Here is a 25,495-nt window from a genome sequence, read left to right as displayed (position 1 = left end):
ATATGTGAAGTATGCCCGATGCTGCATTTGGAGAAACTCGATCGTTCCAGTTGCTTCCATTCAGAACTTCAGTGCAGCCTTCCTTCCAATCTCTCCTTTGCCAGACTCATTTGGCATCTACATCGATCAAGCCCCGCGTCGGTCAAGCAAAACTCGTTTCACAAATCAAATTCAGCACAAGCTTCATCAAATCAAACGACCCTCAAGAACAAATACATCTGATCACCATGTCGTCCCTCATCAAGATCGCAACCACCGCACTTGCGGTCTTCTCCAGCGCCACTGCTGCTGCTGCCGCTACTGTCAACGCCAACGCCAACAACAACAAGAACACAGGCCTGGTCGAGTTCAAAATCTGCCTAGTCGAATGCAGCATCTGGGAGGCGCGCACCTGCGGAAGCATTTACAATATCAAATGGATTCCCAACCACTACAAAGCGTTGCACCACTGCATGCTTGCCCACACACACTGTCGCCAGTCATGCTATGCAGGCGAGACAGCCATCGATGTGGCAGCGGAGGACTCAGAGCAGCAGAAGTACATCAATGAGTTGCGCAATGTTCGCGACCTCCTGATCTGCTCTGTGTAGGGGGCCTTTTGAGAATACCATGTTGCTGCATTGTGGAACTTTCGCGCAAGCAGGAATGAGGATTCCGCCATATGCTTCTCTTGAGGCACACGTCAACTGGTACTGCTTCGGTTATGGATTCTTGTTCTGGGCGATGGGGCATGGAGCATGGGCAATGGGGACAGGCGGACAGCATGGCTCTCATTTCTTTGGGAGCACATAGCACTACCACTCATATGTCTCTTTCCAATCACAGATACATTTGGTGCTATATTCTTTTCATTTTCATGATATGTCATCTCGGTAAAGGACGGTGTGAATAATGTAGCGCCACTTGATTCAAGACTGAGATCAGTCACAATTTTGACTCAACAATTCCTTCATTCATAATACCTATTGGCAGGTCAAGTAGCTAACAGGTAGGCTGCTGAGCTCTTGCCCTACTGAAAACCCAACATATTGACTGCTCTAGTTGTAATAAGGTCGGGAACCAAAGTCAAGCATGTAGGATGTTTCTTTGCAATCCATTGCCAAGGTACATCAATGTGAAATATGAACATTGACAACAAGTTAAATTCTCAGTCAGCATTGGTCTAAGAAAGGTGATCAAGATCTCAAGGCATGCTAGGAAATAGCCTGGGGAGACACATCCTCACTGCCAGTTTAAATACACAACAAAAAATGCCTACTAGTTGCACAAGTGGTGTTCACCAATTGTTATCTTCACAAAGATTGAAGTAGTATGGCTAATAAGAGTAGTGCCGCCACCAACTACGCTCCTCTCTCTCCTTGCTTGGAAATAAATTCAAAAGAGACTGAAAGCGCACAACAAATGGATATATTTTCATTTCTTTTCTTATCGTACCCCCCAAAAAGCGACGAACTCTTTTCAAGAGAAATCGTCTATAATATAAAGACATATCAACCAAGAACTCCACCACCACCATATTAATCCAGCTGGGTATACTTGTAGACCAGTCCACATGATTCATTCCGACATCTGCAATTGCATGCTCTCACCCTCTAACATCCTGGCAGGGCAAGGCTACAGGAGCATGATGGCAGCAGCAAGACCAGCCAGACCCAACGTGGTGCCGCCAACCTTGACCATGCCAGCGCTGGAGGTCGTGGTGGTGGTGCCGCTGGTTGTGCTGCTGGAGCTGCTGGAGGTGTCGGCGGCGGCAGTACCAGGAGTGACAGTGGTTGCCCCAGAAGCGAGTGACTTGAAATTGGCGAGGGACCGAGAGGCGTTGGCAGCGGTGCTGAAAGGAGAAAAGAAGAATAATGTCAGTGTCATTGTTTCTGTCGGCCACGGGAAGAAAGAACAAGGCAAAATGCTTGAGCCTGTTGGGACAACTCACTTCTCGTTGATGACCATGACCATACCGCTCTCACAGTGGCGAGCCTGCGCGCAGTACACCCAGATGGGCGTGGTGTTGTTGACTTGGATGGTGTACGTGGGGATGTTGGACCCTCCAGCGGCGACGGGCATGAACCCAGAGTGGAAGCCCGTCACGTTTGTCGAGAACAAGCTGATGGGCTGGCAGGGCTGGTCGAAGGTCGACTGCGTCACGGTATGGTTGGCGGCGACAAACTGGAACTGCACCATGTCGCCGACGGCCGCCTGAACACTATCGGGAGAGTAGGTCAGGGAACCATTGGACGAGCCGACGGTGACGACCTGTATCTTTTGCGCTAAATGGTAGAGTGTCAGAAGATGTTTTCCCTCAAGTATTTCAGTGGTCCTCTTGATCTCAGTCAGACGTACCAGAAGCGAAGCCTGCCATAAGGGCCAGAGCTGCTGTCGTGAACTGCATGTTGAATATTTTGTGTAGATGTAGAAAAAGGCTGTGAAAGCTGTAGATGTGTAGAGAGAGAAAGGCAGACGAAGTCAACTTCGACCAAGAAAGTTATTACTGAATAATTAAAGCGACTGGCGCTGTCTGAAGCGGAGGACTAGCCTTTGAGAATCGTCAAAATGAAAGTAAAGAAAGAAACGTGGATGGTCTACTTCACGTTAGAGAAAGGGAGTGGAGTGAAGAGGAGAAGAAGAAGAATAAAAAGAGGGAACGAGCAGGCGAGTGAGGGCATGAATATAAACAAGCAGGTGTAACGGACCAAGGCAAATCATCTCGGAGGTTGAGGGGATCACATTGTGTATGATCGACGCACCCGTGTAGGGCCTGTGTGGTTCAGCCACTGGCAAGTGTTTGCGCCAAGTCTGAAAAGGCAGAGAATGACGCAGGGGACAGGCTTGCAAGGGAAGCGCGGAGCAAAAGAATTTCGAAACACCCTCGAGGTTTTGTTCATCACCTCGTTGGCCATTGCAGTTTACATTGCAAGAGACGGGTTGGGCTGCATTGTCAGGCCTCGTCGCCTCGAGTTTCGACGCTCAGGTACAACTGCGAAGTCATCATACAACATCCAACCGACACTTACAGAAGGGACGGCACGGTTGAGCAAACCACTTGGCCGGTGCATGCGTGTGGTAGACAACTTGATTCCGAGTGAGAGTGGACGTGCTCTATGCACGGCTACCAACCATATTTTGCCATCAGAGTATCAAAACGCGTCCTTGAGGTCGCCAACTACTGAGTAGTTTGGGGGCTTTGAACTCCCTTGGACGACCCTGGCTTATGTAACGCATAGCCCCTGGCAGCCCAGCCGCCCTGCTACCGGGCGCCTGCGCGAAACAACCCTTGGGCTTATCAAACTCAAAAACAAGGTTATTTCCTAGGTTGCGTCTCTCGCCGTGCAGAGGCGTGGGCCCGGAACTGTCTCCCTCCTCGAGGGTCCTGTCCTGCCTCAGATATTACTCGCTCCCATGATTTTGACGACGAGCGACAGTACAGACCTCTTGGACGCCCCTGCCCACACCCGTGGACGCTTATGCGCGTTGTTGTAAGAGCCTGCTGATCAGTCACAGGCTTGTCATTGCTGAGGAAGTTGGATGCGAAGGACAGAAAAGAAAGATCATCAAATCATGTTTACAGAGTTCGGCGTCCAAAAAATGCTGTTTGCGACCACGAGGGTCGTCACACGCCATCCGTACCAATACGGGACGACGTGAGCACCTCACCTGCGGTGATGGGACGGACTGCACAGGCGTTGAGCCCAACAGTCCGTCCGGATCTCACTATGACTTGCTGCACAATGCTCAAAAGTTGGCATGAAATTTCGTCCAGGCTCAGTTCGGACTGGATGGGAACCGGACGACGTTGAAGCCGTAGCCTGAACATAAAGGTTGTGCCAGGGGGGTGCTAAGCCCCCTTGTCCGCTCCGCATAAGCCCATGCTGCAGTGGTGGGTCCCACGAATATGTCAAAAAGCTGTGACGAGTCCGAGACTTTGGGCAGTTTCAGACGACGGAGATGTAACACAGCACTCAGCGACACCGTCTGGGTTCCATTAGCTGCGGCGGTCGGCCTGAGCTCGCATTTACCGCAGCAGTGGTGCTGTGAACTCGAAAGTGCCCTGTCCATCCGTGGTTTTCTAGCACGCAATCTGCAGTGGCTTTTGGCAGTCATTGTCGAGATGCGACCAGACTGGCGCAATTGCAGCATGGGTCAATAATGCATCCATTTCATAGATCCGCATGTTCTGAGAAAAACCTCAAGCTTCTTATTGGTTGGCCTTGACTGCGAACTGTGCAAGCAATTCTTTCACTTCACAGTCCCTCATCGCTAAGCATGCCATGTATAACGGGAGGGAGAGTTGAGATTGGTCCGAAAGGCCTTCCTCAGCCTACAAAGTCCATAGTGCATCGCTAGGTTCTGCCCGATAATACTGGACCCCAAGCGGGCCCGAGACATGGATCTGACCTGACTAGCCATCATCCGACTGCGAAAAGACCGCCGCACCATCCCATCTCTACACGATCTAAGCTTCAGAAACAAGTAGGCGTTCAGCCTCGGTACGCCTTGTAGGTGGCGATGCCATTAGACGAGCTATGAAGTTCGGGGGCTAAACGCCTGCCTTTCCCTGGTCAAGACCGGCTGATAGAATTGGCCAGTATTCGTCTGAATGTGACAAGGCCTGATAACACAATCAGACGCATGTTTTCCGATGCAGACGAGCCTTGCCACGGCACCAAGACCAGTGCAGGGCTAATTGATTGCCTGGCTGTAGATCGATTCTAAGGCTCTGCAGTTCGGATCTGTACGACCTCTTTAGAGCACGCCTGTAAGCAATTGGCACAAGACGACCCTGAGACTCTGGACAGATAGCGGACTCACCGGCCCAGTCCTCATGTCTCCGAGACTACACGTCCCTGACAGAGATATCCAAATGACTGTGTACTAACGATCACCTGGCGCCGCCAAGTCCCTATGTTTTGATCGACGGAAGGGAGCAAGCTCGGTTTGTCACTGGTAAGGTCAGATCAGAGGCCAGTGAAACCTCAACGCCAATTGTTGACCAAAGTATCCATTTCGTTTCTCGTCAATGGCGTCGATCGGTTCTCAGAGATCCAGCAGGAGCTGCGGGGCGATCTTCTCGAGGTCCTCAACCTGTAGCAGCATTGGAGCAATGTCGTCAGTATTTCGGGGTCCCATCCGTTCCGAAAGGATGTCCACGCGTCGTCACTCGAGCAGCCACAGACCTCCATGAACCCGCCGTCCCTCTCGGCCGCAGCGCGGGCAATCGCCTCCTTGACAAACACATCCATGTATTTGGCGAGAGCATCGTTCGCATCCTTCGTGATCCTCGTGCCGTCTTTCTCAAAGAATTCGTAGACGATGCGGGTCAACAGCCCGGGCGGGATAGTCTTCTCGGGCTCATCGTCACTCCCGTCTTCGTCGAGGGCGTCGCCGTCGTCATCGCCTTCAACCTCCATGGGGTCTTCTGCACCACCAGCTCTATGGAGTTCGGGCGACTCGCTTGCACGGGCCGGCTGCTTGCCCTTTGTCTTTGCTTTTGACGCTGCGATAGGCTTGTCGATGGCTGCGGAGCGGGACGACGCTGATGATGCTTTGTTCTTGGAACCAGGAGGGCGGCCGCGCGGAGCAACAGATGTTGACTTCTTGGGGGGCATCTTGGATGCAGAGAAGGAGAGAAAAAGCGTTCTGTATTCCTGGACGGACTATTGCTGAGCGGTGATGTCGAGTCTTAGAGCTTGAATCTTTGACCATTGCTTGAACTAGAAGACGCGTTTCGAGGCAAGAGCGCGTCGGCGCTAACGTGGACGGAAACTATGATGCGTAAGCCCCTAACCCTTAATAGACCTCATGCGACATTGATGGCCGTCTGATTTGTCTTGGGTAAGTCAGTACTTATATACAAAATCGAAATTCCGAAACGGTCAAGTGCTTTTCTTATGGCTCCTATGCGAATTTGTTAGACTCATTGTTTGATATATTATCCAACCTATAAATTTAATAGGAACTGTACCTGCCAGATGATGGAGTCCTCTCGGCATATAGCAACAATCAAGATGCCCATACGTATTCGTACTGATAAATTATGGTGATACCCTAAATTTGTATACTTAAATGCTTACAAGGAGAGAGCGTGGTAGTAAGGGAGCATACATTGTCTTGTAACAAGAGCCAAAAGTCAAAGACCAGCCAGGGCATTGTGTAAATCCGAGAGATAGTAGTATAATGGCGGGGAAGGAGTCGAACAACAACAACAACAGGAATCATCCAGCCTTGATCGCTGCAAAATTCAGACGAAGGTACCTATGTTCAGGATAATCATTACCGACTGGCCAGCAGTAAGGTTACGGGCCTGAGCCTGAGCCTGGCACGTTAGTCGTTCACAGAAACAAGCCGCCGATGCTCCTCCACCTTTTCGATGCCACGGAGCCAGGTTGACAGCATCCGGATATCTCCACCAGATCAAGTTGCTCTTCTTCTGTCAGGACACGGCTAATACCCTCTTGCTTCCTCATCATGTTTTGGATCAATGGTGCTGCCCTCTGTTCCCGAAAGACACTTCTCAATGGGACTCCCACAGGAAATCGCCAAGTCGGCCTCATAACCAGAACCCCGTCGCGGCAGCCCTTCATTCACATCGGTGTGGACCATTGTAGAACCACGGCTGCTGTGGTCGCGAGTCTCGCCATACGGGCTGGGTTGTATACTCGTCATTGTGCTCTTAGACACCTTGGATAGCCACCGCAGCGTCGTCAGGTTGGCCGAAGTCTCGCAGTGTCGGTTATTGAGCCGCCTGCTGGGGGAGCTTGTTCTGGGAACGTTGGGGTTCCGGTGAGCTCCGCTGCTCCGGTTTTGCAGAGTTCTCACCAAGACGTTGACAGATGGGAGACAGGCACAAGCGAGGCCAATAGAGAGCTCCAAAAGACTGCGATGTAAATACTCGTTAGCTTTTTTTTCTTCTTTCTTTTTTTCCCTTTCCTTTTTTCACTTGAAACAAGGAAGGCTAGGGGCTTTCGATATGACCAACTTACGTGAAAATGGACAAAATGGTAAAGTCCTTGGTCAGATCCGTCGAGCCGAGGAATTGAATATTCTTGACCATCCTGTAGGCCGTTGTTGCCGTCGCCACGCCTCCCGCACTGAGAAGTAGAATAATTTTGAGTCTCTGCCGCATGGCCAGAGTCCGCATCGACATGGCAAGTGGGATCGGGAGAACGAGGATCAGGAAATCTGTCACTACTGCAACGGTGATGTCGGCGATGAAGAGATATGTCTGGTTTAGGCAGTAAGGGTTCTTTCCCGTGACACCGATTTTACTTGTAATCTCCCAGTAAGTCAAAGGGGGGGGTTTTGGGCCGGGGTAGTTTTGGGCCACCCTGGCCACCCTCGTCAAATACACACACCCATATATATATATACTGTTTATCTATTCTATTCACCCACCACGATGCAATCCTCCTCATCAGTAGGTAATTCGACATCGCTCTCTTCATTCAGACTATCCTCGTGGCGATTAGCCGCGTTTTGAGCTCTCTGTATATCCTCAATCCCTGCAAACTTCGAATTCGGATCCATATCAACCTTTCTTCTTTTACTAGGCCTCAGAGCCTCAATCTGCCTTTTCAACGCTTTATTTTCCTCCAATGCCTTGGCAAACTCGAGGTCCCTCTCCCCATAAGCCTTTTTTATCTTCTTGAATAGCATACGGCGGCCTGGTTCCGTTCGAAGTTGTTGCCGATTCTCTAGCAGCTGATAGTATAGCTGTTTAGCTTTTCGAGGAGTTGAAAAGAGGACTGGCTGGCTTGAGGAGGCTTTTGGGGAAAGACGAGGTGCTGTTGATTGTGCTGAGCCTGAATTGGACTGGGTCTGACGGCTTGGTTGACTGTTCTCGAGGAGAAGAGGGCTTAAGAGGGCTTTTGAGGGTCTGAGAGGCCACAGACCAGTTGCTTTCCATCCAGATCTAATATTCTGGCTTGAAAGGCCTTCCAGTCGAGCCAGACGATAGTTGCTGAGGAATAAACGCTTGCCTGCGATAGTTGAATCGCCCCATTGGCCCATATTGCTGACTTTCTTTCTGTATGCCCGTTTGAGAGATGAAAAGACCCCTAGATCGAGGGGTTGAAGAACATGAGAGGTATGAGAAGGCAAGTAAATAAGCAGGATATTGTTTTGGAAGCAAAGCTACATAAACTCGTCCGTTTTATGGCTGCCATGGCTATCCAGGACTAACAGCCTGGCTTCTGAGGGGTCTGCTGGCTGGCTATGAGGAATGAAGATCTCTTTTAGCTATTCAACTGCCATTTTATCGTTTGTCCATCCGTTTTGCGTAGCTGTAAACTTCCAACCATCAAAAGGCTCCAAATCAAGAGGAAACCACTGTTGTTGTACCGTTTAGCCCTTGAAAATCACCAGAGGAAAGAGGTAGGCACCTGTAGCTGAGATACACTCGAGGAAAGAAGTCCAGGCTTTTGATCCAGGGTCTTTCCTTTGAATTGAACGCGAAGAGGAGCCTCCGAGGACTAATCCATTTGTTCCTTAGCCCTCCATCAGGCCAGCTTCATCCATATTCCATCTATTAGCTGGCTTAATAGCTTGGATATGAGGAAGATTGAAAAGACGAAACCAAAGCCGTATTACCTCTGTTGTAGCCCCATTCGTTCGTTCAGAGGCAATGCGGCGAGTCTTCCTAACCTTTATCTCTGGATTTCTCTTCAAAAAAGCCTGAGTCCATTGCATCCCGAGGGCCTGAGAGTCTCCCTGGATCTCGAGGATCTGCTGAGCAAAGTATTTGAGTTCTGAATGGCTTGGTGGAACGCCTAGGCTTTCTTGAATCAGGATCCATTCAGCTAGTCTTCTTTCCTGATCAATAGAGAGCCTTTGCTGGTTTTCGTGGGCTGTTTTATGCGATTCCCCTCCTTCTAGGCGAGCCTGAAGAGTACTCCTTGGAATACCCCATTCCCTCGAAGCTTGCCGCTGAGACTTGCCTTTTCTGACAGCCTCAACGGCCTGGGCTAGCTCAAACTCGGAATAGGGCTTCATAACAGTCAGATAAAGGTTTGCTGGAAAGATGAAGTTGTTTGGATCAAAATTGGTTGAGTAATAGCTATCAAACTAAAGGGGGTTGAAGAGGCGGTGAGGGTGGCCAGGGTGGCCCAAAACTACCCCGGCCCAAAACCCCCCCCTTTGACTTATGCCGAGATGGGGACGCAGACTGCCATCTTGGCTATCTGTATAGGGAGGTAGGCAATGGCGAGCCCTATGATGAAGTATCGCAGACCCTTGGCAGTTCGTTCTTTGACGGCGAAGACGCGGCCAATGAGAAGCAGGATCGTCACTTTGGTCGTGTAGGCGGCTGGGATATATACCACAGCACAGATGTACAACCACTGCCACAAGTCCATCTCCTTTTAGTGACTTTTCTTTTGTCTCCTTTGAAGACAGGGCGCGGGGCTGAGGAACTTACTTTTAAAAAGTGTTTGAATGTACCTTGAGACAAATCCCAGACGTGAAACCCTTCGCCATAATGTATCACTGCTCTCCTCTGTAAGTATTACCACAGGAATGACCAAGCACGGAAAGAGAAATATTGCGACCTACACTGAACAACGCCAACGGCGAAGAAGACAGTGATAGCCTAGTTTTTCGTCAGGATAAATAAAATCCTATGCATCAGTCTATTCTGGTCCACGTACCCATGCGACTGAAAAGAAATCTGAGCAATAGAAGTCAGTACTATTTATCTGGTAGCTAAGGAGATGAATTAGGAGGGGGTTTCTCACAATCTTCAGGTAGCATAGAATCGCGCTTGACGCCGAATTTGACGTAGAATCGGATGGCAGCAAAGACCACTATCAGACCAAAGCAGACATACGTATTGACAAGATCGACGGTATGCAACGCACTGTGGAGGTGATCAAAATCTGGAGTGACTCCTGGTGGCGGCGTGGCCGCTGGCACGAATCCAGATGAGGCCGAGCTCATCGTTTTCTTGACAAGCACTGTTCAAATAATGATTTCCGACCAACTTGGACACACAGTCTCCTATTAATTCCGTAGTGTGCAAGAGCGGCACTTGGTCAGGCAAGGACGGATGTGAGACTCTGACATGGTGATTCTTTACATCTTGCAAGGCCTGTGGACGTGCCGGGGAAAAAACGAAAATAAGGATTAGGAGAATATTTTGAACCTTCTTCCACTCATCATAGCCTCGAGAAAGTAATTTGTTGTGCTGGTTAGATCTGCGTCGCAAATGAGGACGCGAAAAGAGCTTTGCCACACTTGGAAACACCAACAGATGGAGGGCATCTCGACGCGAGGACAGTAACGGTCTTGTATGGCAAGGGGCTCCTGAAGAGGATGCATGGGTAAATTCTCAAATGGCTCGGTTGCAAAATAGCCACCATTGTACCGTGATCTCAGGATAGGGTTTGGCTGTTGGCGCTATCCAGGCATTATGACGCTCTGGACCGTTCCGAGATGATGACCTGAAAAACTTCGTTCAGCTGTCTTAGAGGTGGTAGTGAATAAGGTTTTCGGCTCGCAGGACTAGTAACATATGGCCTGCGTGCGAGCAGGGGAGACGAATTCTCCGGGTGGGAGGAAGAGGCCACACGAGTCAGGAGTCGCATATCTTTAGCAATGCTTGCGAGACGCCAGCCAGAGATGTTTAAACACGCGGTTGCACACTAGACGTCCCTAGTCTTCAATATATACTTTATGTATGAATAGAAAACATAGATAGGAAGCGGTGGCAAAGGGTGAGGTATATGTCACGCCAAGGCAACCGGCACGAGATGTCTGAGATATTGAGCAAGCCAAACAACAATTGCCCAAGGGCGGTCGAGACGTACATCATGACAAATGAGCTCCTTTCGAAGGAGAAAAAAGTGCTTGGCCGCTTAAAACAAAACAGGCATCATCTTTCTTTGGGGTCCATGTGCCTAGCTATCACAACCCTAGTCAATACTGCCTGCATCGGGCACCACTCGCTTCGTAAGCTTCAGAGCGTGTCGAGGGTTGAGGATATTAGACATGGCGCTGTCCTGCTATGCTATTTCGTTGAGGCGTATCTCATTCAATTCCACCACCTGAGAGAAATTTGACTTTTCTTTGTGTTGTTTGCTGTGAGGGGCTGCAGTTGCACGCCAAGCCATGACATCCGCTCTCAAAGCAAAATGTCGGTGTAAGGACCGTCCTCTACACTAATTAACTGTCGGGTTGGAAGCATGACAGGCTTGCCTCCCGGTGAGGAAGGATGGTACCTAGTTCCTTGTGGCTGTGGACCAAAGTTCTAGCCCCATCGCCGCCATCGAGTCGGCGCCTCACCAGACTCAGGTTTTGCAGGCCCGGGAAGGATCTCCCGTAGGAATGTGTTGATGTCCTTGCCGGCGTTGACGACCTCATCCCACTGCCTTGGGTAGCCCAGGCTGCATTCCTCGAACCGGACGCCATCCTTCCAGTCCGTCCTCCTCACATGAAGGTGGCCAGACACCACAACCTTGGCATTGAACCGCTTGTGCCAGTCCTCGGTCTTCCGAGTGCCGCACCACAAGCTGAATCTTGGCACCCGGGGAATGTGGACAAGATCCTCCCGCAACGGCCAGTGGTTGAGGATGATGAGCGGAACGCCCTGAGATGCTGCTTCCTCGAGCCTCTTCTGTGTCTTTTCGACGAGGACATTACACCAGGCCTCGCGAGAAGGATACGGGTCAGGGAACAGCAGGAACTCGTCTGTGGCGACGATGTCGGCCTCCTCGGCCCACTTCAGCGCGTCCTCCTTGGTGGTGAGATGATCTGGCCTAAAGGAATAGTCGTACAAGGTGAAGATGGGTGCGATCAGTGCAGGTCCTCCTTCCCCTTCCCAGAGGAAGAAATCGTCCTCGGGGGTGTAGACGCCATATCGGCGCGCAATGGAGAGGCACTGATTGTACTTTTCCTCGCCTCTAGGCTGAGGTTCGGAAGGGCCAGGGATGGAATACAGCTCGTGGTTTCCAGGGCACCAGAAGACCTTCTTGAAGCACCTGGTGGCGGTAGAGAAGGCAAGCTCGAGGTGCTCGGCTTTCTCGCCCAGGTCGCCACACAGAATCAGGCCGTCGTCAAGGTGGAGGTCGAGTTCGGACCAGAGATTGCGGTTGGCTGGGTAGCTCAGATGCAGGTCAGCTATAGCATAGAGGCGCATTGTGGGCGCAGGTGACGTCTGAGATGTTCGGATCAAGATGCATCCTTGTGATGATGGCCGTTACGCTTTGCAGTCGGCCATTTAGACTGTAAGTAAGCGAGCCCACCGCAACGTCGGGTCACAGCTATCTCGGCAGGACCCAAGTCGGGGTTCGGGGAAATGGTTAGTAAGCTGGCACTTGACCTGGCTGCCTGGTCGTACCCTGCTAAGCGAGAGAAAACGGTATATGCAATATTGGGCAATGCAACGGGCGAACGTGTGCAGCTGAAAACCAGGCCTGCATGCACGAATAAAGCAGCACAGGTACAAAAAAAGGTTAGCTTGGGCGTTTTTTGACGACTCGAATGGTTCATTTCTTGGATGGAAGATGGCAATGATCGCCCAGCTGAGCAGCACTATTGATATTCCTTCAAACCAGCATCCACTGGACCCGGATACTCGCATATCACTCGAACCTGCCGCAACAACGAGCCCCTCCATAAGTGCATTCTCAGACCATAACACCAACTTCCAAACACCAAACACCAACCCCTCCCCAGGAGCTGCAGAATCTTGTCACCGTAGCTGCAACGTGCCGTAAAGACACCAAGCCTGATCCACCTGTCGAGGCATCGCTGATGGTATTTGCAGGGCGGCGCACGCAATATCGCACTCGTCCTGGCCTACTGACCTGTTATTGAGTGAACGACCTGCCACGTCTGCTCAGTGAGCTCACTCCCTAGGCATTGCCTTTGCACTTTCCTACTTGCTCATATCACTGGATTCAGGGCTTCCAATGTAAATTGGAAGTCGTCATACTCTTTGAGCCACGCCGCAACATCGGCGCTTCAGTCAATGACCAATGGACAATATCGCCCTGCAAGGCCCCGCGCGGCACGCGAGCAACACTGGTGAGGCCCTGGCTCTTCCCTCGAAAAGTGACCAAGACACGGAGTCTTCTAAACCTACCAAATGTCCCTGGCCTTTGCAATTTCGAATGATATCGCCTCCAACCGAACCTGAGTTACCCTCCGTTGGCACTCAATTTTGGAGCCACAAGCTGTATCGCGGGCCCAACGATCAAACAGTGAGGATATTATATAGTCGGACAAAGGCGGAGTCAGAGTCTATAGCGCAGCAATTCCTTGGGGAGAAGGTCGTTGGATTCGACATGGAGTGGCCATGGCAGTCTGACTCTGAAAAGGGCACGCTCCCACTGCAAAAGAGGATAGGTTTGATCCAGATAGCCTGCGAGGACAAGATTGCTCTCTTCCACATTGGTCTCCATCCCGGCAAGACTTCGACAGACATCTTGGCCCCTTCTCTGCAGAAGATCATCGAGTCGCCAGACATCACCAAGACAGGGGTGGCTATCCTGAATGCAGATTTCTCCAGACTTCGGAAGTGGTTCGGCCTCTCTCCTCGTGGTGCTTTTGAGCTGAGCCACCTCCATAACCTGGTGGTGTATGGGCCTACGGAGCCTCAGTCAGTCACGACGAGGATGAGACGCCTGAGCCTGCAGGTGGAGTTGCACTTGGGCTCACCACTTCACAAGGGCAAGGTGCGGACGAGCAATTGGAGCCGGCAGCTGAACCCTCAGCAGATTGAGTACGCTGCAGCAGACGCATACGCTGGCTTCATGCTCTTCCACTGCATGAACGCCAAGAGAACATCCATGGATCCGATGCCGCCATTGCCTCTTCACGCAGATATATACCAGCAGCTTGGATATGGCATGGGCACTACAACACCAGTCCAACTTGGTCCGCATGGCCAGGCTACAGCCATTTCTTCTTTCCAATTCTTCAGGACACCAGTGCAGGCCAAGCCAAAATCACAACAAGCAAATAGACCATCTACACAGGTTGAGGAGAACAAGTCGGACGGCACAGATCATGACGGACCACCAGCCGCAGCCGCCGCTGTCGAGGTCTCGGAGCAGTTCGTCAAAGTCGGTCAGCGCGGCAGACACATTCTTCTTGAGAGGCGCGCGGTGGAAGCTAGCATCCCGGCCACAGCAGAGGCCCACCAGCAGCAGACTGAGAACACGCATAACACCAGCACTCGCCCCAGTGTTAAGAAGACTGCCGACAAAACGAAAGTACCTCAAGCAGGGGTGCTCGATGAGGCGGATACCAAAGCGCTTTTCGAACAACTTCGGATGCACAGAAAAGATACCGCAAAAGAGCGCAAGTGCTCGGCTTTCATTGTAGCATCCAATGTGTTGTTGGACGCCATCAGTCGGAAATGTCCACGAAACACACAGGAACTCTTGCAGATCAGCGGAATCGGCAAGCGCAAGGCTGAAGACTTTGGCCCAGCTTGGCTGGAAATCACCCGGGAGTTCCTCAAAACTAGGGCACCTGATTTTCTTGCAGCAAGCGAAGCCCCCGTGCCCGAAGCATCCGCTCTTGGTGGGACGAGCCCTCAAGATCACAAGCCACTACCCACCAATACGATGCAAGACATCGCAGGTGGCGCAACATCGGCCCCGCCTGTGCTGCACACGGGCCTCTCATTCACATTGGAAGACACGACCTTAGCAGACAGCGCTGAGGTGCTGAATCTCGTGGCTAGCCAACATGAAGGATCCGACGATGACTCGGCCTTTGGGAGCCCAATACGATCACCGTCTCCATCGTCTCTGAAACGCAAGAGAGAGATGGTGGACTTCGCAGTGGGAGGTCCCATGACGCGACGCTTATCACCAGCTCAGTTGGCAGCAGACCCAGGACCATCGGCTCGTAGTCCTCGAGGGGAGCTGGATTCGGGACCGCCAGGTCAAGCATCTCAACCACTGCAGGTGGCCTTCGAAACAAAGGTTGCCACGTCACTATCATCAACAAACCGCAACATGCAAAACATGCCTTGGGGTACCCAACCGGGACCTACAATTCGGGATAGCAACACTGAGCTGGTGGCGACAGCTCCCAGGCCGACGTCCCGGCCGACGCGTCCGGTCGAGAGACAAATATTCCGCAACAAGATCGTGGCCTTCAACAAGCTCGTCACGCCAGCTGTGATTCTATCCGAGGAGACCATCGACCAGATTGTGGAGAATCCACCAAGGACCGTGGAGGAGCTACTGCGAATACCAGGCGTCATGCCCTTCGCAAATGTCTGTGCTAGATCAAAGCGCAGCTTCTTGGAATTCATCATCAAAGCCACGCCGGACCAGGTCCTTTCCGTCGCTTGATTTCAATATTGGAGTCCAGCCGTCGTCTGAATTTACTTGACCTTAGTTTATGATACCCTGGATAGTCAAAAAAGAAGAAAAGGAAAAAAAAAACCACTATCCGTGACTTGACCATTCTCACAATTGCATGGCCGAGCCGGAGTGTCGGCAGAAGGTTCAATCGTCGTGGTGTCTGTTTTTTTCTCTTCCTTTCGTCTAGATACCATTGCAAATAGTGCATTGTAGGACACGGGTGGAATTCAATCGAAGGCCAATGTCTCAGGAGATTTTTGTCGTGTCCAGCGTACGTGAAATCTGGGCGTGTTTCCCGAGTATGGGAACCCCAGGCCTAATTTTAGGCCCGGTGCCGCGTTGTTTGGCCCCCAGAGAGGGCAAAGGTGAGTGGTCCCAGGAAGGTTGTCTCATACCTTCATACAAACATCGTAAACGCAGTGAGACCTGCTGATAGTCAGCCCATTCATGCTCTTCAGCGGGTTACTTTGAGGGAGTCAGCCCTCCTGGATGACAACAGGGAACCCTGCTGCTGCTATCTTCAGCATGACATCAAAACGAGCAGCCGTGTCGTATGAAAAGCTCATAAATTTTTAAAAGGGGAACAAAACACACCGCTTATCAGGTAATGTAAATGACGAGCGACCGATCCCGGCCTGCATGTTGGGTCCGTCTTGAGAGCATTTTCAGGGGCCAGCTCGCCAGAATGAGCTGATCCGGAACAAGATTCGCTGGATTGCCACCCGGGATTTACAGTGGGTTTGCTGAACAGGTCTCCCGATTCGACTACAAGTCAAGCAATTTTTTCTTCTCTTTTTTTTTGTTAGTCCTGGCGCATCCAACCACGTGTTTCAATGCGGCGCCATGCCCACGCGGGATGTAGATAGCAGCATTGCACCCGCCCACAGGCCTGGTCTATCCTGATGGGGGTTACCCAGAAATCAAGGTCGATGCCCAAAGGAGAAGTCATCGATTTCTGCTTTGAGTTGGGGGTTACATGCTAACAAGTATACTGCTGTTTACCATGGTACAAGGTATGCACTACTTTTACAGGGTATGTTAGTACTTTGTACAGAGCTACTTGGGCTACCTTGTGCACTTACAGGGCAGATTACCGTGCCGTGGGCGTTGGCATATGTCGCTGTGACCACTATGATGTAGCCCGTTAGTTGGGCATCGGGAGCTAACGGGGAGCTGCGTCACGGCCCTAGTGGGGTCCGAAATCTGCCAACGTAACAGGGATGTCAGCGCAAGGGCAGGACCCATCGTCCCTTCCCAGGGTATGGGATTTTTATAGACCATGATCCCCTCCCGCTGGACAGAATAAGGCCTTGGTTGCCATGATTCAACGACTGCAACTTTTTTCTTCTTTTCCTTTTTCCTTGAACTGGCCACCAGTGCCTTGACACTTTCCTGAAGCAGTGGCTCACTCTGGGTCAACTGCCCTTCATCTCTTCAAGCCAACTCATCATGGACCCTCAAGTTCGCCAATTCTCCCCTGAGGAGAAACACAAGGTCGATCAACAACATGGCTCCACAGGTGCTGGCGACGTCGAGCTCGCGCCTCGCGTCACCCTCGAGAGAATTCCCACCTATCTCCAGCCACCGATATCCCTGAGGCAGAGGTTACGGCATTTCACCTTTGCATGGTACACAGTCACGTAAGTCCAAAAGAGAAGAACAAGTCGGGCAAAGGACCACGAAGCGACTGACAGCGTCGCCACAGTATGTCTACGGGCGGAATTGCCCTCGCGTTAGGTCTTACACCACATCGTTTTAGAGGTCTCAATACGATTGGCTTGGTCGTCTTCCTGTTTGACCTTGTCTGCTTCGTCATCATATCAGCCTGTCTGCTCCTCAGGTTTGCGCTCTACAAGGACACCTTCCGCAGGACCCTGACACGGCCCAGGGAGGCCCTATTCGTCTCGACGTTCTTCCTCTCCATAGCAGCTCTCCTGTCGAATGCAGAGAAGTATGGGTCCCTCTTTCTGAGCGAAGATGCCCAGGACGGGCTTGCGGTGTTCTTGCGGGTTACATTCTGGCTCTACGTGGTGGTAACATTCCTCCTCTCCGTGATCCAGTACCACCTGCTTTTCTCCGTCAAGGAGCAGCGACGCCTGACGGTCAACTCAATGACACCAGCATGGATCCTACCCATCTTCCCCGTCATGCTGGCAGGCACCATCGCCGCCTTCGACTCGCCGACACAGGAACCAGCCCAGGCCCTCGCCATCATCTCTACGGGTCTTGCAGCCCAGGGCCTCGGCATGCTCGTTTCCATCTTCATGTACGCCACCTACCTCTCACGCCTCATGGTCTATGGCCTGCCGGCGCAGCGGCCAGGCATGTTTATTGCGGTCGGCCCGCCGAGCTTCACTTGTGCAGCCCTGGTCGCCATCGCCGACGACGTGCCGCGCATCTTTGCCTCAGAGGTCCCTGTTATCCAGGGCATGCTCAGGCCCGACATCCTGGCCAGCGGCGTCCAGCTGGCCGCGCTGTACTGCTCCTTCTTCCTCTGGGGACTGAGCTTCTGGTTCTTTGTCTCTGCTGTTATGGCCGTTGCCGCGGGCATGCCTGATCGCAAGTTTCACCTTAGCTGGTGGAGCTTCGTTTTCCCCAACGTCGGCTTCTGCATATCGACCATCCGCGTCGGCGAGGCGACGGGAAGCGATGGCCTGCTTTGGTTCAGCACGGTTCAGACCATCGTGCTGGTGTTAGCCTGGTTTTATATCGCATGGCGATGCGTCTGGGCTGTGATCCACAGGGAGATTGTGTGGCCAGGACACGATGAGGACTCGGACTGACGTACAACACACTGTCATGCGCCAAACCTGGACGACATTCGGGTTTTGACGACATCGTATCAGCCAAGAGACCACATTTATTCGGTGTCATACTTATCGGTGTGACTCGGCGCGAAATAGAATCAATTGCAACGATACCCTGCGACAGCCACCGGGCACCCGCGCACATCCCGGGGTCCGAGGTACGCTTTGGCCTCATACCTGCTTACAGATCGTCAAGTCGTCGTGCTTCATGTTCATCTTTGGTTCAGGAGCCAGCCAGCCGAATGTGGTAACAAAATTCGAGTCATGCATTACCCGCCGCCGCCTAACAAAGGAAATTGATTCTTAACGATTGACTTGCGGCAGACGGGAATGGACAATAAAAGATGACCGTGAGTCCGAGCCCCGCACCCCTCAGCTTACCAACTCCTTCGCGGTCGAAAGGATGTCCCCTCTGACTGTAATGAGTTCTGTGCGTCACATACTTTATGTACAGATCCACATGCACAATTGGAGAACATCAGAGGAAGAAAACCAAGGCTAAACTTATATCTCCGCTTTCCAGGGAAATAATAAATATCCAGCGTTGGGTGCTTGACTTCTGCATCTCGGATCTCTTGTATCTTCACAGCATCAGAGCACCATCCATCCATCCTCGAACAACTTTCAAGTACAGCTGGCATAAAAGCATCATGGATTCAACCGACGCACAGGCCGTCACGGAAAGTACGCCGTCTCGACAGGCGGGGACGACGATTGGCATGGATCCAGAGTATTGGGCAGCCATCAAGGACAGCGAGTTTAAAAATCTGGAGGTCCCCGAGATGAAGACGGCGCACGACATCCGGGCCTTCAGCAACTCTCTGATGCAAAGCTCAATCGAGATGGGGGCTGCCCGGCATGTCGTCTTGACGGAACCAGTCACGGAGACCACAACTGAAATCAAGACGTTTGACGGCGCCACGATTATTGTGCACCGCTTCGCACAGGAGAAACACCGCGCAGCACTCCAGGATGGAGAGAAGCCTCGTCCTGCGGTCTATCATGTCCATGGCGGCGGGATGCTCGCCGGCAGCGTCGACATCTTTGGGCCGCTCATCAGGCACAACGTGGACCTTTGGGGTGTGCAGGTGTTCGCGGTCGCGTATCGGGTGGCGCCAGAGAATCCCGCCCCAGGCCCCGTGGAGGATGCATTCGCCGGGCTGAAATGGTTGTCCGAAAACGCAGAGTCCATGGGCATCGACCCGGCACGGCTTATAATCTATGGCGAGAGCGCGGGCGGTGGTATTGCCGCGGGCACGACGATCGTGGCCCGCGACAGGGGCCTGAGCCCGCCACTCGCCAAACAGGTCCTGGTCTATCCCATGCTCGACGACCGCACCAAGTACGGACCCGACTGGCCTGTCAGGCCGTACCTGGGCTGGACGGACAACGACAACGCCATCGGGTGGGCGGCGTACCTCGGGGCGGACAAGGCTGGCAAGGAAGACGCAGATGTCAGCATCTATGATGCGCCCGGCCGGGCAAAGGTGGAGGACCTTTTCGGGCTCCCTAAGACGTATATCGACACTGCTGGGCTGGACCTGTTCCGGGATGAAGACTTGCAGTACGCGGCCAGGCTGTTGCAGGCCAACGTGGAGGTTGAGTTCCATCTATACCCTGGGGTGCCTCATGGATTTGAGAGCTCAGGGACCCCGAGTGTGGTTCGGACTGCGTACGAGAACCGGAAGAAGGCTGTTGGGACTGTATGATGAAGGTGTGGTGGTCATTTGTTTCCTTGGGGTGGTATGGAAGCGCGGACTCTCCTCTCTGACGGAGCTTTCACCAAGCCAGCATAAATGGAATATCAGTATATATTTATACTTAGACCATGGCCAACTACATCTTTGCATGCCACTGATCAATCTTGTAAATGGTGTGTATCTGATGTGTTCATGGCGTGGAAAGAAAAGGACAAACAGGTAGAAACAAAACAGAAAAATACAAAACCATGACTCAGCTGGACCCTTGATTTTCAACGTCGCCGCTCTGGCTTAACAAGTTCTCCACCTCATCATAGAAATTTGGTGTGCCACACTGCAGGCTGCCTTTGTCCAGGCCTGTGTCCCTAGCCAACCCTCCCACCCCCCACCCCCCAGAATGAAAGAAAACTGTTCCAATCCACTTACACAAGTAAGGAACGTGCATAATTTTCATAGGCTGCATAAATGGAAGGAAAGGAAAAAGAAATGAAAGAGAAAAAGCTCCAATCAGAGAATAGCACTTGGTCAAATCCGAATCGTTACTTTAAGGCAAGTACCAGAGGCAGGTTCGCGATCAACCCTGTCGTTAGTGGGGTTGGGACTGGAGCAGTCCGCTGTCAGATTTTTTTTTAATGTTTTTTTCTTCTTGTTGCTCTCATCCATCCTCTCCTAGCAAATCGCCCCCCTCCTTAGCCTGCAGCAACGCGGTGATCCATGCAATCCAGCCCAATCAGGCTGCTGCTCAAAACAATATTTAAATCTCATCAGCCCTTCTTTTTTCTCTCCTCTTCTTTCGTGCTCTCACTTTCACTTCTTCCACGCATTCTTTCCTCTTGCACCTTCGCCCCCGTCTTACTTCTTTTTCCTTCCCTCTTCACTACGTGCAAAGAGGTCAACAACAAGATCTCGTCCCCACCAGCCGAAAACCTTTCATCAACAAAAACCCAACCGCTCGATTTTCATTCTGCTTCTCACACACACTCTACTTCTCTTTCAAAACCGCCAGCATGTCGACCTCTGAAGAGTTTGTCATCGACCCTTCTGCTATCAAGGAGCTCCAGCTCCTCGAGGCCAGCCTCTGTGATGTCGACACCGAGATCACAGCCAAGCAGTACCTGATGACCAGGGACATCCTCCAGGCACGTCAGAGCACCATCGCCAAGATCCCCAACTTCTGGGCCGTCGTCTTCGACCACGCGTCCACCGAGCTCGAGGCTGCCATCACCAGCAGCGACCTCGAGGTCTTCGCCAAGGCACTCAAGGGCATCGAGGTCGGCCGTCCCGAGATCCCTGCCTCTGCCCACCCGTCGCAGGTCGGCCTCAGCAACTTTGGCGAGCCCCGCTCCGTGACCATCCGCTTCCACTGGTCTGAGAACGAGTGGTTTGCCGACTCGGTCCTCGAGAAGACCTTCTACTACCGCTACGGCAAGGACGGCTCCGCTGGCCTCGTGTCTGAGCCCGTGCGCGTCAACTGGAAGGCCGGCAAGGACCTGACCGAGGGCCTGACCGATGCCGCCTACAACTTCTGGCTTGCCCAGAAGCAGAACCCCGCCCAGCAGCTCGATGGCGTGCTGGCCGGTGACGCCCGCAAGAGCCGCGACGCCGAGGCCCGCAAGATGCCCGAGTACAAGGCTCTCGCCGACCGCCTCGAGGCCGCCACCAACGGCGCCATCTCCTTCTTCAACTTCTTCTCCTACCGCGGCCGCTGGACCAGCGCCGCCGAGAGCGTCGAAGCCAAGAACGAGCTGGAGGCCAAGCGCCAGGCCGCCCTGAGCGGAAACGGCCCCGATGTGGAGGAGGATGACGACGACGAGGATGAGGACTTCCCCGAGGAGGATGTCGAGACCTTCCCTGCTGGTCACGAGTGTGCCGTGGCCATTGCCGAGGACATCTTCCCCAGTGCCATCGACTACTTTATGGCCGACACCATCGACAGCGATGACGAGCTGGATGGTCTCGAGATTGACAACACGGACGATGAGCACGATGATGATGTTGAGATGTCCTAAGTCTGTGTTATTTATGCCTGGGAAAGGGAGAAGGAGTAGAATTTTGGTAACAGTGGGGGAAAAAAAATCGGCGAGCTCGACTATGGGAAAGGGGGTTTTGAAACGTCATGATCATCAATGAGATACCACTTATTCGGCTTTTTTTCCTTTGTATTTACACAACAAAGACAGAAACTATCACGAGAGAACATAGAATGGGAAATGCTTGTGTCCTGTCCTAAAGAGATTGCAGCTAGTTTTATGTGACTCCCTACAAATCTGTGAGGCACATGGTGGGTGACTCTCACCAAGACTCACGCACAAAATCTAGGAAGCTCCTTGCCCACAAAGATACTCATGAAAGGACAGATGGTAGTGAAGGTCTGCTTTTTGCCTCAAAAGTATTGTCAGCGAGTAGCAGATTTATCGTGACGAGAGGAGTCGCTGGCGCACAACTACTATATAACTATGCACACGCCAACAAAGATGTTACACAAGACGCCCTCTTACCCAGACACTCTACTACAACTTTGACAATGCAGAACCAGAACCTGCGCTCAATACTGTTTCCCCTCGCATCATCAGATTCTGCCCCCAGTCCGAGTCCTACCAAAAGAAGCCCCCCAGCTTATTCCTTCACCGACGAAGTGGAAGACGAGGCACGCTTTACACAGCCGAGAACACCACCGCCACCACTGCGCTCAACAACATTTCCAACAGGTGATAAACTCCCTAGGATCACGACAACGATCCCAGACGTTGTCCTGGTAGAAGAACCTACTGATACTCAGCACAAAAGGATGAGTACGTACGAGATGGGATCCTTCCGCGACGACCTCAACCACACAGCCATCGGGGCCTGGATCAACGAGAAGCGCGACCAGAGCTGCCGCGCATGGACGGTGAAGATCATCCTCGCCATATGTATTGCGCTGCTGGCCGCCGCCGTCGTGGGCCTCTCTATCGAGCTCACCACGCACTGCGGTGCCGCCGCCGCCTCTTCCTCTTCCTCCCCCTCCTCTGTCTTGGTCTCGACAACGGTCACCGCCACCATCACAATGAGACCCAAGCCGACGCTGTACGTCTCGAGCACAACGTTCACGGTAACGGCGACAACGAGCACAACGACAACGGCTCGGCGCCCTACTGTGACGGTGACCCAGTCGCCATCACCGACGCAGCCGGCAGCCAGTTCTGTCACCACGACCGTGCTCTCTACGACGGTCTCGACAACCACATCCTTGTCCACGACGACATCGACGACGACAACGGTGTCAAGCACCAGTGTCTTGGCATCTGCACACACGAATCCAGCCCCAGACTCTATATACAAAACCAAGACCATCACAACAGACGGCTCGTCTTCCTCAACCACCACCTCTTCCACCTCGACCACCTCGTCTTCTTCCGCTTCATCTACCACAACTACCTCCACTTCAGAACTGACAAGTAAGAGTTTTACACAAAACCAGCACCAGCCCTTAAAACTCAACTTCCCCCCCCCCCCCCGCCTTCAACGAGACTGACCCATGCTAACCAGACCATAATTAAATTTCAACCAATCAAGACCACCACTGCACGCCAGGATGCGCCTACGGCGACCCAATAGCAGGTATAACCGTCTTGGAACAACATGGCAACGATTCCACCTGCGCCGACGTAATGATTTCGCTCTACGAGGCTTGCGACGATCCCACGTGTCGCACCGTGCGGAAGCAGTTGGGCACCAACCAGGAGCAGGCTATTGAGAGTGTGGAGAGTTGTTTCTTCATGTGTGGCTCCAACTTGATTACCATGTGCTGTCCCTGCGGCGTCAACTCCGACAGGCTGGCCTGCAACGTGTGCCCCAACAGCTCATGATTCTGTAGGTCCTCATTTATTTACGCCGAATTCAACGAATTACAGGAAAGAATGAGCGGGGTTGTGGATGTTGCCAAATAGTTACATAAATCATCAAGAATAATAATTAAATTAGCTAATGATATAATACTGAAATCGCTGGATATTTAGCATGAAGCAGCATTTAGTTAACCAGCGCATCACTACGTTCAGTCAAAAATAAAAATAAGAAATAGTGAGTTTCATTATTGCTGTCTTTGTAATGAGTATAAGCACTCTGCGGCTGAGGAAGGTATAACAAAGGGCCACAACTCCTAAACACAGTCATATCCCATTGTGACCGCGCCGAGACTTGTCCGTATCCATCACTATGAGAAGGCAAATCTCAGTCTTTCTGAACTCACAACGCCTTCCTTCATCCAGCCCCATCTTCTGGCCATCTTATAGTAGAGCTGTGCAAGACGATCGCAGGCCTTCCGCTTCACACTGGCCTCGTACGAGCACTGTTGGAGCAGGCTGGACACGTGATAAAGAAATTATCAGTGAGCGAATCAAGGGTTAAAGCATTTCAATCTCCTCAGCCTCGACACCACTTGATGCCGAACCCAGTCGGCCAGATCGTCTTGCCCAAAGGTAGTAGGTCTCTGCCGCTATGTAACATGCGGCGCGGCGAATGATGTGCTTTTTACATTGATGCCGCAGACTAATTGCACCTTTGTCATTACCAACTGTCACACGGGCGGAATGGATGGACGCCTTCGCTTCGTACCGCGGGCTAGGGGATTGGGGAGTGGGACAATCCTCAAGGGTTTTCAGTGGTGGTCCATTACTTACTCCGTTTTAAAGTTACCATCGATCATCTTTTTGGCATCTTTGGTGAACCTATCTTGGGCTTTGTAGTTCCTGTAGCCGAAGTCATGTCGCTAGCAGGCCGGCTTGAAGTGGAATCCCATAGGGTTGTCCGGCGCGCGCGTGCAGCCATCAGAGGTCCAGTCCAGGCTTTTAGGGACTCGGAGCTTGCGGTGGACGATGAACTGTTCGAGAGTCAGATTGAAGAGGTACTTGTCGGTGATGCGCTCTTGAGGATCGGGTTCTGAGGCGTCGAAAGTCGGCACAGTCCCAATGGCCGGAATCGCCAAGACTGCTGCAGCGAGAAGGAATAGAATCGTGAGAAGATACATGGCTGGCGATGGATGATTAGTACGAGCATGAAGTTCAGAGTGAATGTGAAATGGTAAGTACTTACCTGAGTAGGTGGAAGTCTGCTTCAATGCCCAAGGGTTTCAGATGTTCGTCAAGAAAGACAGAACTCAGGTACGGGAACCGATTATAACGATACTGAGTGCAGAGATGTGTCTACGATGAATGTTGTTTTCGCCTGTCAAGGGCAGGTTCAGGATCCCTCTTGGACAAATTAATCATCTGCCTGCCTCTGCCACTACATTGCTCCTGCCCATCTGTGAATAGTTTGATATCACATGCCAATTACGTTCAAGTAATGCTCCAATGACGTAGGACGGCAAGTGCAACGAGTTGAGCTGTCGAAAGGTCTCAATTACGTATTTAAGTACCAAGTATACAACGTTCATCGTAATTGCCGCAGTTTGGACGTTATCACTTCACACTGTTCCATCGAGTTGTGTAGACGTCCTCATTCAAGGGAAATGCCTTGTTTGAAGTTGGACCGATGACTGCCATTCAAAGTAGCAGCGTGCAAGTTGCGAGATATCCCAGACTTTCGAATATTCGGCTTGCCGCGAAGGATTCCATTCTCCCGTCTGATGGTCTCACGTGCACGATGCTATTGGAAGTGTCCCTTAGCAAGTTCTATATAAGAGAGGCACAGGCTCATC

At 52.0% G+C, this 25,495-nt stretch overlaps 10 protein-coding genes across 10 annotated transcripts; 5 read left to right on the top strand and 5 right to left on the bottom strand.

Annotated features, from left to right (window-relative positions):
- Positions 1–227: 227 nt before the first annotated feature.
- Positions 228–674, top strand: M406DRAFT_68896 (uncharacterized protein; the record flags this gene model as incomplete). Its single annotated transcript, XM_040925208.1, has 2 exons — positions 228–586; positions 644–674. The coding sequence occupies 2 exons, from the start codon at positions 228–230 to the stop codon at positions 672–674; spliced, it is 390 nt and encodes a 129-aa protein (XP_040777536.1).
- Positions 675–1,391: 717 nt separating this feature from the next.
- M406DRAFT_322432 (Cupredoxin) lies at positions 1,392–2,585 on the bottom strand. The gene is made up of 3 exons (XM_040919641.1): positions 2,338–2,585; positions 1,931–2,264; positions 1,392–1,831 (listed from the first exon to the last, which is right to left on the bottom strand). Exons 1-3 carry the CDS (start codon positions 2,384–2,386, stop codon positions 1,615–1,617), a joined length of 600 nt encoding a protein of 199 aa, XP_040777535.1. The 5' UTR covers positions 2,387–2,585; the 3' UTR covers positions 1,392–1,614.
- A 2,049-nt stretch (positions 2,586–4,634) lies between these two features.
- On the bottom strand, positions 4,635–5,600 carry M406DRAFT_291060 (uncharacterized protein; the record flags this gene model as incomplete). Its single annotated transcript, XM_040918939.1, has 2 exons — positions 4,635–5,076; positions 5,169–5,600. 2 exons carry the CDS (start codon positions 5,598–5,600, stop codon positions 5,029–5,031), a joined length of 480 nt encoding a protein of 159 aa, XP_040777534.1. The 3' UTR covers positions 4,635–5,028.
- Positions 5,601–6,435: 835 nt separating this feature from the next.
- On the bottom strand, positions 6,436–7,138 carry M406DRAFT_330377 (uncharacterized protein; the record flags this gene model as incomplete). The annotated part of the gene is made up of 2 exons (XM_040920512.1): positions 6,436–6,868; positions 6,975–7,138. The coding sequence occupies 2 exons, from the start codon at positions 7,136–7,138 to the stop codon at positions 6,436–6,438; spliced, it is 597 nt and encodes a 198-aa protein (XP_040777533.1).
- Positions 7,139–11,233: 4,095 nt separating this feature from the next.
- M406DRAFT_256816 (Metallo-dependent phosphatase) lies at positions 11,234–12,121 on the bottom strand (the record flags this gene model as incomplete). Its single annotated transcript, XM_040917126.1, has 1 exon — positions 11,234–12,121. One exon carries the CDS (start codon positions 12,119–12,121, stop codon positions 11,234–11,236), a length of 888 nt encoding a protein of 295 aa, XP_040777532.1.
- A 976-nt stretch (positions 12,122–13,097) lies between these two features.
- Positions 13,098–15,296, top strand: M406DRAFT_38281 (uncharacterized protein; the record flags this gene model as incomplete). Its single annotated transcript, XM_040924055.1, has 3 exons — positions 13,098–14,045; positions 14,229–14,765; positions 14,922–15,296. 3 exons carry the CDS (start codon positions 13,098–13,100, stop codon positions 15,294–15,296), a joined length of 1,860 nt encoding a protein of 619 aa, XP_040777531.1.
- A 1,461-nt stretch (positions 15,297–16,757) lies between these two features.
- M406DRAFT_339743 (uncharacterized protein) lies at positions 16,758–18,091 on the top strand (the record flags this gene model as incomplete). Its single annotated transcript, XM_040921480.1, has 2 exons — positions 16,758–16,948; positions 17,014–18,091. 2 exons carry the CDS (start codon positions 16,758–16,760, stop codon positions 18,089–18,091), a joined length of 1,269 nt encoding a protein of 422 aa, XP_040777530.1.
- Positions 18,092–18,639: 548 nt separating this feature from the next.
- On the top strand, positions 18,640–19,972 carry M406DRAFT_356387 (uncharacterized protein). The gene has a single exon (XM_040923432.1). It carries the CDS (start codon positions 18,766–18,768, stop codon positions 19,822–19,824), a length of 1,059 nt encoding a protein of 352 aa, XP_040777529.1. The 5' UTR covers positions 18,640–18,765; the 3' UTR covers positions 19,825–19,972.
- A 678-nt stretch (positions 19,973–20,650) lies between these two features.
- On the top strand, positions 20,651–21,204 carry M406DRAFT_356385 (uncharacterized protein; the record flags this gene model as incomplete). Its single annotated transcript, XM_040923431.1, has 1 exon — positions 20,651–21,204. A coding segment is annotated over exon 1 (381 nt), but the record flags the coding sequence as incomplete, so codon positions are not given.
- A 797-nt stretch (positions 21,205–22,001) lies between these two features.
- On the bottom strand, positions 22,002–24,823 carry M406DRAFT_330371 (uncharacterized protein; the record flags this gene model as incomplete). The annotated part of the gene is made up of 9 exons (XM_040920511.1): positions 22,002–22,041; positions 22,122–22,197; positions 22,314–22,366; positions 22,616–23,245; positions 23,331–23,335; positions 23,510–23,665; positions 24,047–24,158; positions 24,477–24,545; positions 24,678–24,823. The coding sequence occupies 9 exons, from the start codon at positions 24,821–24,823 to the stop codon at positions 22,002–22,004; spliced, it is 1,287 nt and encodes a 428-aa protein (XP_040777527.1).
- Positions 24,824–25,495: the final 672 nt, after the last annotated feature.

Source organism: Cryphonectria parasitica, assembly GCF_011745365.1.
Source record: "Cryphonectria parasitica EP155 unplaced genomic scaffold M406scaffold_4, whole genome shotgun sequence".
NCBI classification, from domain to species: Eukaryota; Fungi; Ascomycota; class Sordariomycetes; order Diaporthales; family Cryphonectriaceae; genus Cryphonectria; species Cryphonectria parasitica.
The sequence above is the reverse complement of the archived record's forward strand: the minus strand, read 5'-3'. Positions and strand labels throughout refer to the sequence as shown.

What these genes read in the sequence shown, in the direction of transcription:
- M406DRAFT_322432 (XM_040919641.1), bottom strand. Translation starts at nt 2,386, where the DNA reads ATGCAGTTCACGACAGCAGCTCTGGCCCTTATGGCAGGCTTCGCTTCT. An exon ending in TATGGCAGGCTTCGCTTCTG is followed by an intron (nt 2,265 to 2,337) that starts GTACGTCTGACT and finishes TCTACCATTTAG; the next exon opens with CGCAAAAGATACAGGTCGTC. An exon ending in GTCATGGTCATCAACGAGAA is followed by an intron (nt 1,832 to 1,930) that starts GTGAGTTGTCCC and finishes TTCTCCTTTCAG; the next exon opens with CACCGCTGCCAACGCCTCTC.
- M406DRAFT_356387 (XM_040923432.1), top strand. Translation starts at nt 18,766, where the DNA reads ATGGATTCAACCGACGCACAGGCCGTCACGGAAAGTACGCCGTCTCGA.